The sequence below is a fragment of the Arachis ipaensis genome, chromosome B02 (assembly GCF_000816755.2).
Source record: "Arachis ipaensis cultivar K30076 chromosome B02, Araip1.1, whole genome shotgun sequence".
In the NCBI taxonomy this organism is placed as follows: Eukaryota; Viridiplantae; Streptophyta; class Magnoliopsida; order Fabales; family Fabaceae; genus Arachis; species Arachis ipaensis.
The window spans coordinates 84,046,637-84,062,592 of NC_029786.2; the positions used below are offsets into that span (position 1 = coordinate 84,046,637).

Genomic DNA, 15,956 nt, shown 5'->3' on the forward strand with positions numbered 1-15,956 from the left:
CTACTAGAAAACTAGTTATTACAGACGGATATTTTCGACGGATTTTATCCCACGAAAATACAGAGGAAATTTTAGAGGGATTTTTTGTCGGAAAATAAAAAAATGAATTAGTATAAATTACAGACGGAAAAGAGAATCCGTCGATAATTCCGTTGAAAAAATTAATTTTTTTTCCGTGAAAAATGATTACAGACAGAAAATTCGTCTGTAATTAAATAGAAAAAATGCTGCATTTTATTAAATTATTTTCCGTCGATAATTTTTAGTTGAACCTAGCATATGCCCGAACTCCATTTACAATACACAAATCAAAGAAACCTAGCGGTTTAACTTCAAATCCTTGACCAAAAAAAAAAAACTTCAAATCGCTCCTTCTTCTCTCCGTCGCGCACGAGCTCCTTTTTCTCCATTCCTCGCCTACAGCTCCACCGCCGGCCACCCTAACCGCCGGAGCTACCTTCTCCTGCTTCTCCTCTTTTTTAAACAAAGCAAGCTCCGTGTCTTTCTTGTTCGCAGAACAAAGCAAGCTCAAGCTCCACCGCTGCCGCGCCTCTCTCTCTCCTTTTATCCCCCTCAGTTTTGGCTCGCATACCTTCGCGCAAGCCCTAACTCCGTGGCGACCAAAATCGGTTCCACCTCTCTTTTTCCCCCTGTTCGAACTGATAGGGTGCGTGAGCTAGGGTTTTGGTTTTGCGGCAGTGGTTGTTCATTGGAGAGCCATTGGCGATGCTCCTATGCTCTTGTTGAATGGCGAAGCTTGAAGCGAAGCTGGGAACGATAGTTGACTCCGTTGGTAACTTCTTCTCTGGCAAAGACCAGCTTCCCTGGTGTGACCCTGATATCGTCGCTGTAAGCCTTTTCTTTTTCTCGATTCCATTTTCTTCCTTCAGAATTGATATCAACTTGTGATTTCTTATTATCTATTGGTCATGATTTCAGTCTTGATGTTTAGGTCAAAATTGAAGTGGCAACTATTCAAGGAGTAGGGATCTTGTGGAGAGGTGCCTAATAGTTGTGCTTCTGCTCTTATGGAGGAGGCTAGAGGTATTTGGTCTGACTTTCTTGTTACCGCTCTCTATGAAGAGTGGAGAAAGTGTAAAAGAGGTGAATTTCATATAATTTATTGTGCTGCTTAATTATTGTAGTGTTCAAGAGTTAAATGACTTGTGTGTTTTTCTACAGTTGATGTTCCAGATGGATAATTTTCTACAGTTGATGTTCCAGATGGATTATGTAATATTTTTTATTTTTTATCAAATCAATTTTTGTGAATAGATTTAGTTATGTTCCAGAGGCATTTTTCCTGCAATCTTTGTGAAATGGAAGCTTTAAACTCGTGAATTGCCTCATGTAAAGAGGCATTTTTCCTGCAATCTTTTGTAAAAAATGGTATGGTTTTCACAGGTGAAAAATGGGCATGATGGCTTCCTTGCAGTTCAGAGTGGAATTGCCTACCTCAGAAGGATTCTGCACATCTTCCCTAACTGTAGTTTGATAAGGTAGTCATTTTTTATTACAGGACATTGCCTAACATTATTTTGATCTGATAGGTTACTCAGTGTTAATAGTTGTCCCTGTAGTTGTGCTCAATGTGTTAGATTCACAATTTATAATCTAATGAGTCTTGTTTGTAGTTCTTTGCCATTTTTGCTAGTTCTTTTCGAGGCTTGCTAAAATTCTTTTATTGAACATGTATAAAACTCTTTGATTTGTATTGTTTCATTGGGAAATCTGTTGACTAGGAACTTTAACTTGATCATATATGCTTTAGTTGTTGTTAAAAGCAATATTTTTAGAATATCTTCTCTTCTGAACTCTTATATGGAGTTTAAGTTTCAACTGTGAGAATGTGAGATGATGTTGATTTACATGTTTGAGTAGATTTTTCTTGTTAATTATCATGCTCAAAAGAGACCATAATATTATTATATGATAAGCATGTACTAATACTATGTTATTTACATGTTTGAGTAGATTTTGTTATTCCAAAAGGATGCTTTGTAGTTCCATTTCTTTCAGCAGTCCATTTAGATGAGAATGTGTATAATGGATCTCTAAACTTAAATCCTTGTTCATATGCATGGTTGTTTTGTTTGCATGGTTTTGATGATAAGCTTGATAGAGCTTGTATTTTAGTATTTTACTCTCTCTGTGATCTTTTGGTTTATTTGCTCTCATTCCCTAAGTTGTTTTTTTTTCTGATTTTAGTTAGATTAGGTTTAGTTAGATTTATTTTTTTTTTTTCTGATTTTAGTAATTAGTTTGATTTAAAATTTGTTATTGAAACTTTTTTCCTCATGGTTTTTCAATTTTTGGTGTTGAGGCGTAGATAGAAAGAAAGCAAAAAGGAAAAGATGTTGAAGGTGAAGGTGTATGCGGACCGCATGTCCCAGCCATCTCGTGCCGTTCTTATCTTCTGCAAGTAATTCAATTCAACGTTGTATTTCTTTTCTGGAATTTGAATTCTGCTACTACTACTGCTAATGCTTAATTTCTCAATAGAGTTAATGGAATAGAATTCGACGAGATTAAAGTTGAAATCTCCAAAAGACAGCAGTTATCTCCCGAATTTGCAGGTAATCGTTACAATTACTATGCTTCCGAAGACACTTATCTACCTCTTTAATTAAGCCTCCATAATCTGTCTCTATCAACCAAGGTTGTCAAACTCGCGAGTCTAGGTAAACTCGTGGAGCTGACGTAGACTCGACTCGTAAACTCGACTCGTAGACTCGTACGAGTTTACCTGTTATACATTTTTTATAAAAAAATATATATATCATGTATAATATATATATTTACTCAGATATAGACATTCAAACTTAACAATTTAAACAACAAAACATATAAATTAACATAATACTACAATTGCAAGTTACAACAAGTACTCTAGATCACACATTTAAATCCTTCACAAGTATGTATCTAGTTCAACATAAAACACACAATCACACAATCAAAGCTTCATAAGACACAACCAAAACACAAAAGAAAACAATTTTTTTAAAGGGAACTTTAAGCACAATGATCTTATTGCTTCTACAACAACAATTTTGAATTCATCAGCAATATCAGACATGAAATTTGTAATATGCTTCATAAGACCTTCTACACTTGATTCATTTCCTGTCTTTAAAAGAGTGGTAATAGCAAGTGTAGCAATGCTTCTGTTCTGGTCAGAAATTAAACTTTCCATGTCGATGTTGCAGTTAGTTACAGCCATTGGATGTGTCATTGCAACCTGCAAAGTTCAAAGCAATACTCATTAGGAATCAATGCTTAGGAATAATTCTGAGGCCAATATTTGATTCAAAATAAGCAAAGGTTAAATAAGCAAATACATTTCATTATTCCTCCCTCAATCTACTTTAATTCACTATAGTTTATACCCTCGTAATAATAATAACATGAATTCTAGGACATATTTTCATTCCACAGTCGACAAACAAACTACAATCTTCACTGGAATTTGTCCTTTAAGCTAAGAAAACAGAGCACTGAAGAAAAAATAACCAAGTAAAATTCAATAACAATATCAGATCTCATATACTTGTTGTTATAAAAATAAAATGAAGCAGCATTAGTTTAATTTTTTTTCAACATATCAAATCTCATTAACCAATTCTGTGTAGGATTTAAACTAAACTAAAAAAATTTAAAAAGTTAACATCAACAATTCAGAACAACATTGCAGAATTGATACCAAGATTGTTAATATTTGAATTTGTTTAAAAAAAATTACCTTGGAGAACAGGGCAGAATTGAAGCAGATCGGCAGTGAAGAACAATGGCGACAAACAGGGGAGGTGAGGCAAACGCAGTGAAGCAGAACAAGGAGGAGTGCAACGACCTACGATGGTAGAACAGGGGCGGTGAACCTTCACTGCGTGGTGGTGGGCTCTGCGACTCTGCGTGGCCTCTGCGTGGTGGTGGGCTGGTGTCGACGAGTAAATGAGGAACCTTCACTGCGTGGTGGTGGCTGGTGGGCTCTGGCTCTGCGACTCTGCATTGGATGAGAGATGAGGGATGAGGCGAGGCGACAGGTGAGGGATGAGGATCCGTCCGGCGTTCGGCCTCTGCGTGGCGGCGCAGATGACGGTGCCGGTAGATGGTGGCGATTCACCGACGTTGGAGAAGAAGAAGAGAGTGAGGGCGAGGCAGTGAGCAGTGATGGGCTGATGGCTTGGTGCTGGTGGAGTGTGAGGGTTTCGAAATTAGGGTTACACACTTACACTCTTACCGGGTCTGGGTGGGTTAGTGGTTAGCTGTAGGTTTTTTTTTTGGGCCCAAAACGACGCCGTTTTGGCGAAAATGGGCACCGAATTCAAACTCGCTGACTCGCTAGCAAACTCGCGAGTTTGAGCGATTCTGTCCGAGTCTAGCCGAGTCTACCCAGAAACGAGTTTGTGTCCGATTCAACTCGATTCCACTACCTAAAATCGTAAACTCGTACGAGTTTACGAGTTAACTCGCGAGTTTGACAACCATGCTATCAACTATCAACCCTTTCAAGAAACTCCCTGCTATTGTTGATGGAAGGTTCAAGCAATTCGAGAGGTATTTCCTTCTTATTTCAATTTCATTTTTATCAATCATTTCCATGAATTTGAACTTCAATTAGACGTGTTCTTTTCTTCTTGGCAGTCACGCAATTCTTATCTATCTTGCTTCTGCCTTTCCTGGTATTGCTGATCATTGGTTGGTATTATCCCCTTTTCACTTATTTAATCACAACAATTTTCTTATGACTCCACAGATATGTGAAATCCAAACTCAACCCTACTCACCTGGTATGTCACTACTTGTTTTTGTTCAATTTCTTCTCCCAAGGGTTTCTTTCTTGCATCATTCATTCCACGCTGCGTTTTTTCTAAGTAGAACTCTGGTTCTTTCATTTGCTTTTTTTCAACCACTAACAGCCACTCTTTTGATTCTGTTTATCTATATTGGATATGTTTCATGGGAAACTATTAATTTTTGCATTCTTTTATTTTCTTACACTTTTATTTTGGCAATATTTGCAGCAGATTCAACGACTGTCTCTTTGCTCTTCTCCAAGTTAGGAACAAGTACAAGTACAATTACTTACTTAATTAAAGCCCTTCTTCTTCTTCTTCTTTTTCTATATAGCATACTCTATGGTTATAAGCTTACACGGTTACAGTACTATATTATATTATTATTGTTGTTGTTGTTAATATTTATTATCTTTCTCTGTGGTGCTAGAAGGTGCTGAATTAAGGAGAGAAGAGAGAGAGAATTTTGGAGAAGGTTTGAAGTGATTGGATTTCACAGTTATATGCATTAAAAGCTATCTAAGGCCATAGAGCAGTTACAATGAAATATATGCACGGCTTCAATAATAATAATAATATCAAATACATGCCGTAAACTACAAGGTTTGCACTTTCCATCTACTTCTAACTGCTTTCACTATTTACCTTATTATTTTTCAGATCACTTCACTACACCACTGCTCTTCTTTTCTTTTTAGTTTGTGGCCTTAATTCTCTATCCTTAATTATGTTATGTGTTTTGATTTTTCAGTGTATATACATGCATGATTCAAGAATGTATGTGTGTCCTTTCATTTCTTTCTTTCTTTAATTTTATTCTTTGTTTATATTGAAATAAAGTATTATTGTGTATGATTGGATCTGAAGATGAGTGGATCAAGTTAGGAACATGTGCTTCTTTTCTTGGCTGCTGCTTAATATTATATTACTCTAACTTGTCTTTGCTTGCTGCTCTTACTTATTGCCACGTTGTTTTCTTTTAGATGAGTTATATGAATCTCTGACTTTGTTTTCTCTCTTGTTTGGCTAATGTATTATTGCAACCATTAGTTCCCTCAATAAAATAAGGATTTAAAATTAGAGAAATGACAACAAGGTGGAGTAGAAATGGAATAAAATCTAAATGTAAAATGTATATATAATAGAAGTGTTTAGATATCTTAAAAGTCTTAGTCTTATATAACTACTACCTCTAATTGAAAATAGCTGTTTAAGTTATAGGTTTACATTGTAATAAATTATTGTTTGTTTGATAAAACTTAAGCAATATTAATAGGAGGAGAAATAATATATTAGTAAGTTATGTTATTATATTTTGATTAACCTTTTATCATAGGCATACTTATATTATAACTAAAAATCACTATCACTAAATTAGCTTTCTAGATATATTTATTTTTCTAATTATGTGATATCGTATTTACATATAATTGTAAAAATGTGATGGTTACCACAAATTTTTGCTAGTGCATTAGTCATGCTAAGTTTCTTGTCTCAAAATCATAAGCTGATGATGTGTCTTCCACCATAATTATAAAAGTGCAACTCATACCACAAATAGAAACACTACAAGCCTATTTCTTTGCTTCATTCATGTACTCATAATCTCCATTGATTCAAATATCGTTAAATTCAACTCTATCACAGGCTTTTAGCAAAAGGAGGTATAATCTTAAACTGAAAGGTTTTATATATATAGAACCACTAACACTGCTACTTCCATATTACTAATTGATAAAGTGTTTGAACTGCATAGCTATATGCATTTCACAAGATTATTATGTATTATCTTATCTAAGTATTAATCTTGTCTTTAATTTTACCACGTCTAAGTCATTGATCTTTTACTTTTTAGGATCATCTTCAAAGTGTAACTGGCGGCTTAAGACTGTTGTAGGTAAACACTAAACTTAATTAAATTTCTCTTTATAATTATTATCATCATTCTCATTTTCTAGGATACTGTGGCTAGTATCTCTTATATTCAGAACAACAATCATGTTAACGTGTATCAAAAAATAATTAGTTACCAAAAAATAACGTGTATGATAAATGAAATATTACTTGTGTTGTGTTGTTGCTTGTATTGCATTGAAAACATTGATATAGTTAAATATTGATAGGATGAATGCTTTATCATTGAAAACTTTAAGGAACCAACATGCCGTGGCATCTAAGATCCAGGCTGTTTATAGAGGCTATATGGTAAACTTCCAAATTTTTTGCAGCTTAATGTTACTGGTGGTTTCTGAAATTTTTTGGATTGATTTTATTTGATTTGGATCTGAAATTTAAAGAGAGAATGAAAAAAATTTGATTTCTTTTTATTGTGTTAGGAATATGGGAAGCACAGATGCCAAGTGGAAATTGGCTGATCACCCAAAGGGAAATTAAAGCTAGTTGCTGTGGTGGTTTTGGATGGATGGGGTGAGGCCAACGCTGATCAATACAACTGTATCCACACTGCTGAAACTCCAACCATGAATTCCCTCAAAAAGGTAGATATATAGATATAGATACTACATAGTATATGCACCCTTTTGTGGAATCTGAAATCTTTTTCTTTTTGCATATATTATGATATATTCATTCATATAATGATAAGATCTAAGATTGGTCCCCATTTTCAGGGTGTATATGTTTGCTTGATTCACTTGATGCTCATGTATTGTTATGATTCCTAGGTTTTTGTTACCTTGTCATTGGTAGGTGAGAGGCCTTCTCTTGATTTGAAGTTTATTTAGTTGGAAATTCCAGTGTTATTGAATGTGTTGGATTTGTATGATTATTGATGAGATAGAAATAGAAATGAATGGTGGGGTTGGTTGGTTTTTTTGTTGTAGGGTGCACCTGAAAGGTGGAGATTGGTGAGGGCTCATGGTACTGCTGTGGGACTTCCTACAGAGAATGACATGGGCAACAGTGAAGTCGATCACTTTGTTTAAAATTAGATAAAATTGTGTAAAATTTAGTATGGTTGAACAATATACTGAGGATTATAGTTGATAATACACTTTGTTTATATTTTGAATTATATTGATTTGTTTGTTTATAATAATTTTCTTAGTTTTATAATACGATGAATTTGTTTATTTTTTGAAATATTATAAATATTCGAATACAAATTAGATAAAAATTTGTATTAAATTTATATTTATTTTGTATGAAAATAAGTTTATTTTGTAATTAGAAAAATAAAAAAAAATTATATTTTATCTTACTGACGGATTTACAGACGGATTTTCTGTCTGTAATCAGAGTGTAAGATGATTTTCCAAAGTTCAAATTACAGACGAAAAATCCGTCTGTAATTACAGATAAAAAATCCGTCGAAAAATTCGTCTAAAAGTGCGTCGTCGTTGGGAAATGGATAGAAAATTTACAGAGGAAAAATCCGTCGGTAACTGGTAAAAATCCGTCTGTAATTTTCTGACGGAAAAAAAATCCATCGGTAAATAATTTCCGACGAGGCTTTTACAGAGAGACAAAATCCGTCGGTAACCAAAAATCCGTCTGTAATAAAGACTAAATCTGTCTATAAATCTGTCTGTATTAATCCATTTTCTAATTGTGTATTTATTTGTCTTTATCTAATACTTAAAATGATTAAATAAGTAATTTTATAACTATAAAATTAAATATATTTAAACTTCACTTTGGTAAATACCAATCAAAACAAACACTTATTAAAACATCATTGAACATTAAAAACAAAATTATAACACGTAACTCAGCCAAATATCTTCATAAATTATATTAGCACGCGAAGCACGTATTCGTAAGAGCAGCTATCAGCTCTTGCTGCCCACATATATATATACATGATATGTTTGTGTGTATTTGATTTCATTCATTCTTGAAGAAAAATAGTAAAATACACAATCATGGCATGCATATCTTTTTCTTCTGAAACGGGAAACAATAGTGGTAATCAAATGCGCCCACACTACAAACCCAATCACATTCCTGATCCTAATTATGTCCGCATCCTCGACACCACCCTCCGTGACGGCGAACAGTCCCCCGGCGCCGCTATGACTCCCCATCAGAAGCTCAACATCGCCCGCCAGCTTGCGAAGCTTGGCGTGGACGTTATTGAAGCAGGGTTTCCCTGTTCGTCCAAGGATGACTTTGCTGCCGTAAAGATGATAGCACAAGAGGTAGGAAATAATTATAAGAAACATCTCCAAGGAACCATTAGTAATTTAGTATTCATTTTTTTCAATTTTTTAATTAATAAATAATAATAATGATAATTTATTATTTAAATTTTAATAAACACAAAACTCTACATTTTAATTCAGTTTTTTCAAACAATTTAAAAAGAATTTAATTTTAACAAAATAAATAAAAAATATTTAATATTTATTATTAGTTTTTTAATGGTTGAATTAATACGGTTAGGTACCGAGACTACTTACGATTTGTCTCTACGAAGATGAGTTGTCATATCAAGTGTCGGATAGGACACTCATCGACGTTCATCTGACACTTCACTTATCAGACATGCGTGTTAATAAAAACTAAAAAATGTTTGGACACACCTAAATACTATCACGGATCTGTGTCCAACCTTATTCTTAACATAAAAATTTAGTTAATTTCATAGATACGCGCTGTATATTATAATGACTGATACGATAACCAATACAGTAAATATTCTATTTTTTTTTATGAAATCATTCATATAATTTCAATTAATAATTTAAATATTTAGAAGAAACAGTTAATTATGACATTATTAATATATTATACTAAATTTTTAAGTTTTAAAAGATTTAGAAAAATTAAAAAATACTTGTACAATGTTTAAGAAATTTTAGATATATTTTTTATTTTTTCCATATCTTATGAATTACTTTTAATATAAAAGATAGAAAATGTTAAAAAAAATTATATATGAAAGTGCGTGGTATATATGTGCAGGCTTCAGATCCAAATTAAAGGGAACAATATGATTACTTGTTGTCCACCATTATTATTATTTTTTTCGAATTCGTACCTAAAAATGAACAGAAAATTAAAAGAAAATATTCAATATTCATTAGTAATTGTTCAAAAACATGTAGGTAGGAAGCAACGTTGATGATGATGGGTACGTGCCTGTCATCGCCGGTGTTGCGAGATGCAATGAGAAGGACATAGAAATAGTTTGGGAAGCCGTAAAGGGCGCAAAGAGGCCAAGGATCAGCACGTTCATCGCCACTAGCGAGATCCACATGAAGCACAAGCTTAAGAAGACGAAGGAAGAGGTTCTTGATATTGCATGCAGAATGGTCATGTTTGCACGGTCTTTGGGCTGTGATGATGTCCAATTTGTTCCTGAAGATGCTGCCAGGTTTAATTATTATTTTTTATTTTAATTAATTATTTTATTGCTTTTTAAATTATTTATGGTTCTTGTTTCCTGCTTCCGTTCTTGATGCTAAGGTTTCTTTCACCAACTAACAGTGCACCATGTTTTTGTAGCCATATATCCGTTGGATATCATATCAGGATTTATTATCTTGGAAACAAAATGAAGAAAAGTCCAAATAAAAGAAAAAAAACACGTAAATCTAAATAAAAGAAAATGTTGGAAATTCCAGTTCTATACACGTATCTTTTGGGGAAAGAAGGAAAAAAAAAAAGCTATGATCCATTTAAACCGTATACATCTAAATTCTTGTGTTTAGATGCATCTTCTCTTGATAAGTGTTGCTAGGTAGCCAACATTTGCAGTAATTAAGAATTGTTATCTAAATGCATAATTAATTAATAATGGTTGCAACTTTTTTCCATTTTTCAAATATTAGGTTGTGTCCACTGTGCTTTAACCATGCCCCCTTCTGGAAATTGTAGGTGCAAGTATTTGTTATTTGCTGTAGAAGATTTCTTCACTCTTCTCTCAACATTATTACTACCACCTAACTTTGAAGAAGATTAATAAAAATTAATAAAAGGCGGTGGACATAACAAATTGGGTATTATTGAAGTGAATTTTCTTTTAGATATTTTAATATGAATTATTAATTCAATTGTTATGTAATCAGATCAGAGAAGGAGTTCCTTTATGAAATTCTTGGAGAAGTTATAAAAGCTGGAGCAACAACTATTGACATACCTGACACCGTTGGTATAGCAATGCCATGGGAATTTGGAAAATTAATTGCAGATATAAAAACTAATACTCATGGAATTGAAAATGTTGTTATTGTAACACATTGTCACAATGATCTTGGACTAGCTGTTGCTAACACAATAATGGTAATAACCATGCATATATAACAAATATTAATCTAGTTAGTTTTAAATAAGTTTTTGACTTTTCAAAATTTTTGTATATATTGATATTACAAAATAAATAAATAAAAAGTCTATTTTAGGTAATTTTGGAAATGTTGTCGTATTTTAATGTAAAAAATATGGTTTTCAAAATTCAACATACTTCTTTCTTTTTTTTTTTTAAATTAGGAGTGATACTTAAACTCGAGATCAAGTAAGGATGCAAAACTATGCCATTTGAACTATAACTCGTTGACAAATTTAACATACTTACATCCTTTCCAAATATATAAACAAATGATTTAAGTCCAAATTAATTAGTATTTGTAAAACTCTTCTTATACTTTTTTGTGTGTGTCTAAACATGGAAAGAAACAAAATAAACACTATCCTATATCCGAGCAAATGATTTGCTGGAGATCAACACAAGGCTCAGACCAAATAACATGATTAGAGTTACTCTTGGCACCATATCTAGTCATCCAATTCGCAACTCTATTTGCTTCTCAGGACACCCACTCAACGTGAACAAGCCAAGGACGAGATAAAAGCTCATGAATCTTGTGAACCAAATTTGTTACTTCAGATGAATACCCACATGTAAGCTCATGCATGATGGGCAGAATGTCAAGGCAATCCATTTCACATATAATATCCCTCAAACCGCAATCCCAAGCTAAAATCATCCCCCTCTAAGCAGCAAATAATTCACATCTGATGATAGACCAGGGGGGAATGCTTCCAGAGCAACCCGAGATCCAATATCCCTTAGAATCTCTAATAATACACCCAAATTCCGCTAAATTTGAATCCAGATACAAGCTTGCATCACAATTGACTTTAAAAATGTTGCCTACCGGTGGTTCCCAACACAGGCAATTTCAGAGAGACCTAAAGGCATTGTTTCGATTCTTGTAAACTTGTAAGTATTTGGCGGTAATTCTGGCCAAGGCAACAACCTTGTGGTCTGTCTAAGGGTTGTCAGTATTGAGTATGTCATTGCACTTATGTCTCCATACCCACCAAAGTCCTACACCAAAAGACCCCTCATTATTAGCCAAGGCCTTCTGAAACCACTCTTCAAGACCAGGATACTAGGATCCAACATATGCCAAATTGCCTTTGATCGTTCACAGTCTCTAAGGCAATGCTCCATAGTCTCTTGCGCCTTGTTACATCTCTTATACATATCTGAAGAAGCTAAATGCCGCTTGAATCGAAAGGTCTCAGTTGGTAGAGCATCATGTAAGCCAAGCCACATAGTAAATTTGAACTTCTCCGAAATGTTTGTATTCCACAACCAGTTCCAGTTACTATTGGCATTCCAATTTAATGTTTTCTCTAATAACCATCTATAACCCTCCCTTGCACTATACTTTTTTGTTGCTGCAGGCCACCACTCCCACTGTGGCTCCAACTCAGTCGAACTAGGATATCTCATACTACAAATAAACTGCTTAATCTCATGTGGAATAGGCGTGGTAAGACTATCTACCTCCCAAGACACCCCTTTCCACAAGTCAGCCACTATGATATCTGATTTAAAAATATATACATAAGGAACAAGATTGCAAAGCTTAACAAAATGAGTCCACTCATCATACCAAACTAATTTGTGGACATCTCCAATATTCCAATGAATCCCTTCCTTGAGATGCTCATAGGCACTAACAATGTTTTTCCAGGTAGCCGATGAAGAATTTCTACTGTTTTCGTTCATACCAGATTGATTCCTGAGATATTTATGCTTCAGAACCTGCACCCACAACTTCTCACTATTATTTAGACAATCCCATACCAACTTTTTAAGAAGTACCACGTTAGCACAGGAAGTATCCCTAATACCCAATCCTCCTGCCCTTTTAGGAGTTATGGCGACCTCCCACCTAACCAGAGGCAGCCCTTTGCCGGTCGCTTGGCCTTTCCACAAGAACTGTCTCATCAAAGAATCAATTTTATTACATGCATACTTCCAAAGAAGAGAAATTTGCATTTTATAAACCAGGATAGAGGCCATAACCGATTTAACAAGACAAAGCCTCCCTGCTTTATTCAGCAAGCATCCTTTCCAACTGGAGAGCTTCTTCGAAATTTTTTCAATAACCTCCTGAGCCATCTTCCTGGAAGCTCTGGCATGACCAATGTTGATTCCCAGGTATTTACCCAAACCATTGCAAAACCGGATATTAGAGACCCCTGAGAGAACCTCTTTTCTCCTCTCCGACACCCCCTTGGAACACTGGGCCTTTGACTTATGAAGATTTATCTTCAAACCTGACGCTCTAGAAAACAAGTCCAGGCAATGCATAACCTCTATTACTTGAGCTTTCGATGCCTTACAGAAAAGCAAAAGATCATCTGCAAACATCAAATGAGAGAGTCATGGTCCGTTCCTAGAAACCGCTACCGGGTTCCACAAACCTTGGGAAACTCTATGAGAGATAAAGCAGGCAAGCATTTTCAAACAGAGTACAAATAGATAAGGAGACATGGGATCTCCTTACCTCAACCCTCTCTTTGGATTAAAATTTTGGAGCCTATTCTCATTCCACAAAACTACCAACAAAGAGAAAGTCACACAATTCAATATAAGATTAATGGTAGCCTTTGGAAATCCAAATCGGACCAAAATAGCTTCCAAAAAAAACTCCAGTCTATCCTGTCATAAGCTTTTTCTAGAATCAATCTTGAACGCCATGGTACCTTTTTGAGACTTGGTGTTCCTCATGAAGTGCATAATCTCTTGAGCAATGATAATATTCTCTGTGGTTCCTCTTCCTGGAATGAACCCTCCTTGCAAAGGACCAATGATCTTCGACAGAAAAGGTCTGAACCTGTTAACTAGAACTTTTGTGATAATTTTATAAATTACATTACATAAGCTAATAGGCCGAAACTCCCGTAAGGAAGAGGGAACTTCCACTTTAGGAATTAGAACAACGAGAGTATCGAAAATAGCCGCATTCATTGGCTCACCTTCAAAGGCTCGCTTGACCAGTCCACGCACATCATTGCTAAGAGAGTCTCATAACTCTTTATAGAAAATTGCTTGAAATCCATCTGGCCCTAGGGCTTTAAACGAACTCATGGACATCACAGCTCTTTAAACCTCTTCAGACGTCACTGGTTCCACTAGCTTTTGACAAGCCTCAATACTAAGAGACGGGCAAGGAAAAGGCCCTATAACGTCTAGGTCAATATCCTCCCTTGTAGAAAAGAGTTTTTGAAAGAGAGAATTTGCCGTCATTTCTAGGGTCGAAGTCTCCGTGGCCCAAGACCCATCCTCCAAAAACAACCCATGAATTTTGTTCCTCTTTCTGCTGATAACCGTCTGCAGATGAAAATTTTTTGTATTTCTGTCTCCACATCTCACCCATTGTTCTTTAGATTTTTGATACCACAACAGCTCTTCTTGAAGAAGGACAACATTCAGTTCCTGATGCAAAACTAGCTCTTTGATCCTAAGCTGTTGATCCTCCCAACTCTCCAGAGTAATCTAAACGTCATTCAAAAACCTCTCCAACTCCCTTTTTTTAACAAAAATATTGCCAAAATCCTTTTTATTGAAGTGAGTTGCATCTTTTTGAACCTCTAACAAACATTTGACCACATCCGGAGCTCCTTTATTCCAACCTGTATGAACAACATTCCTAAAAAGAGGATGAGTCATCCATGCAGCCTGGAATCTGAACGGACGATGGCCTTTGGTAGCCCTCTCTGTCATTTTGCACCTAGTGAACAACGGGCAATGATCAGAGTGAAGGCGCGCTAGCACCTCAGTATAAGCCTCCGGAAACATTAGTCGCCAGTCCTGGTTGATGACTGTTCTATCAAGCTTCTTAGCCACCTGCACCCCACCTTTCACCTTCCTGTACCAAGTGAATCTTCTCCCAATAGCCCCCATATCAAACAACGCACAATCCTCCAATGTTTTCGCAAATTGTTCTGCTTTGGCAAGTCTAAACTGCCTCCCTCTAACTTCACTCTGCAACAGAACATCATTAAAGTCCCCTAACACAATCCAAGGTCCTTCCAAGGTCCGTGGATTATATTAGCAACCCTTATCAAGTCACCCCACAGTTTTTTACGTCGATGTATATGCGGATTAGCATACACCGCACTGCATTAACTAGAAGTATTGCCCATAGTGATTTCAAAACTGATACATTGATCAACTACATCCAATACTCTCACAGAAATATTTGAATTAGAACATAGAACCCAGATACCCCCACTATGGCCATTAGCCTCAACAATACCAACACCCTGGTAACCTAGATTATTCCAAAAAGATTTCATCCTCTAGAAAAGGAATATGAGTTTCAAACAGAATGAAAAAAGTAGGATGAAATTTATTCACTAACTCCTTACTATGAACTCGGGCCAATTTATTAGAGGCCCCTCTAATATTCCAAAATAGAAAGCTTAAATTTAAATAATCCATAAAACAATTGTATTGTAAAAAGGACCAACCTTAGTCGAAGTCCCTAACAAGATGATGACGATCCACCATCATATCCCCCTGAGACTAGCTTGTCCTTATCCAGTTGTTGCCCGGTTTGTCTGTGTCCCTCCACTGACAACCCTTCTAATTCGCTGATTTGTTGCTTGCTGGTGTCGCCAAGTCAGTCCGGAGTCGACGGCAAATTTTGCAAAGAAAAAGGGCGCAACCTCTTATGTCCGTTTTTGATAGTGGCAGTGAAAATCGGCACCGCAATGGAGACAGCTTTGCTCTTCACCCCTTGCTATTTGGAAGAAGCCATGCATGCTTGAGATCCGCCAATCCACCCGGTCTTCACTCTCTAAAACCACTCACTCGCATAGCCACTACATGACTATAATAAAAGATGTTGACGATAAATGCTAAACAAGATAAAAAAAAAAAGAGGACTAAAT

General features: G+C 35.4%; 2 protein-coding genes and 1 long non-coding RNA gene across 23 annotated transcripts in view; 2 read left to right on the top strand and 1 right to left on the bottom strand.

The window, feature by feature from the left end:
- Nucleotides 286-7,851, top strand: LOC107625560 (glutathione S-transferase T1). 21 transcript variants are annotated; one of them, XR_002357706.1, is made up of 14 exons: nt 286-849; nt 953-1,104; nt 1,183-1,233; nt 1,405-1,499; nt 2,330-2,422; nt 2,503-2,576; nt 4,757-4,790; nt 5,025-5,075; nt 5,227-5,399; nt 5,548-5,573; nt 6,652-6,693; nt 6,920-7,001; nt 7,133-7,294; nt 7,640-7,851. XR_002357706.1 is itself a non-coding variant. In XM_021116063.1 (10 exons), the coding sequence occupies exons 5-10, from the start codon at nt 2,355-2,357 to the stop codon at nt 5,280-5,282; spliced, it is 456 nt and encodes a 151-aa protein (XP_020971722.1). In that variant the 5' UTR covers nt 288-849; nt 953-1,104; nt 1,183-1,233; nt 1,405-1,499; nt 2,330-2,354; the 3' UTR covers nt 5,283-5,443. The 21 variants fall into 21 exon arrangements, 1 of the variants encoding a protein (XP_020971722.1); XR_002357705.1 differs by lacking the exon at nt 5,548-5,573; XR_002357701.1 differs by lacking the exon at nt 6,920-7,001 and having other exon boundaries at nt 7,640-7,830.
- Nucleotides 7,631-7,966, bottom strand: LOC110268934. Its single transcript, XR_002357712.1, has 2 exons — nt 7,919-7,966; nt 7,631-7,785 (listed from the first exon to the last, which is right to left on the bottom strand). It is a non-coding gene; the product is annotated as an uncharacterized LOC110268934 (long non-coding RNA).
- Nucleotides 8,572-15,956, top strand: part of LOC107627514 (2-isopropylmalate synthase 1, chloroplastic-like) — a 21,707-nt gene continuing 14,322 nt past the window's right edge. The window contains exons 1-3 of the mRNA XM_021116968.1: nt 8,572-8,956; nt 9,866-10,134; nt 10,829-11,042. Of these exons, the coding sequence (XP_020972627.1) occupies nt 8,681-8,956; nt 9,866-10,134; nt 10,829-11,042 (759 nt within the window). The 5' untranslated portion in view covers nt 8,572-8,680. The remainder of the gene's footprint in view (nt 8,957-9,865; nt 10,135-10,828; nt 11,043-15,956) is intronic.

Coding starts and splice junctions, on each gene's coding strand:
- LOC107625560 (XM_021116063.1), top strand. CDS start 2,355: ATGTTGAAGGTGAAGGTGTATGCGGACCGCATGTCCCAGCCATCTCGT. Junction 2,577..4,496: donor GTTATCTCCCGAATTTGCAG/GTAATCGTTACA, acceptor CCATGCTATCAA/CTATCAACCCTTTCAAGAAA. Junction 4,791..5,024: donor AACTCAACCCTACTCACCTG/GTATGTCACTAC, acceptor CAATATTTGCAG/CAGATTCAACGACTGTCTCT.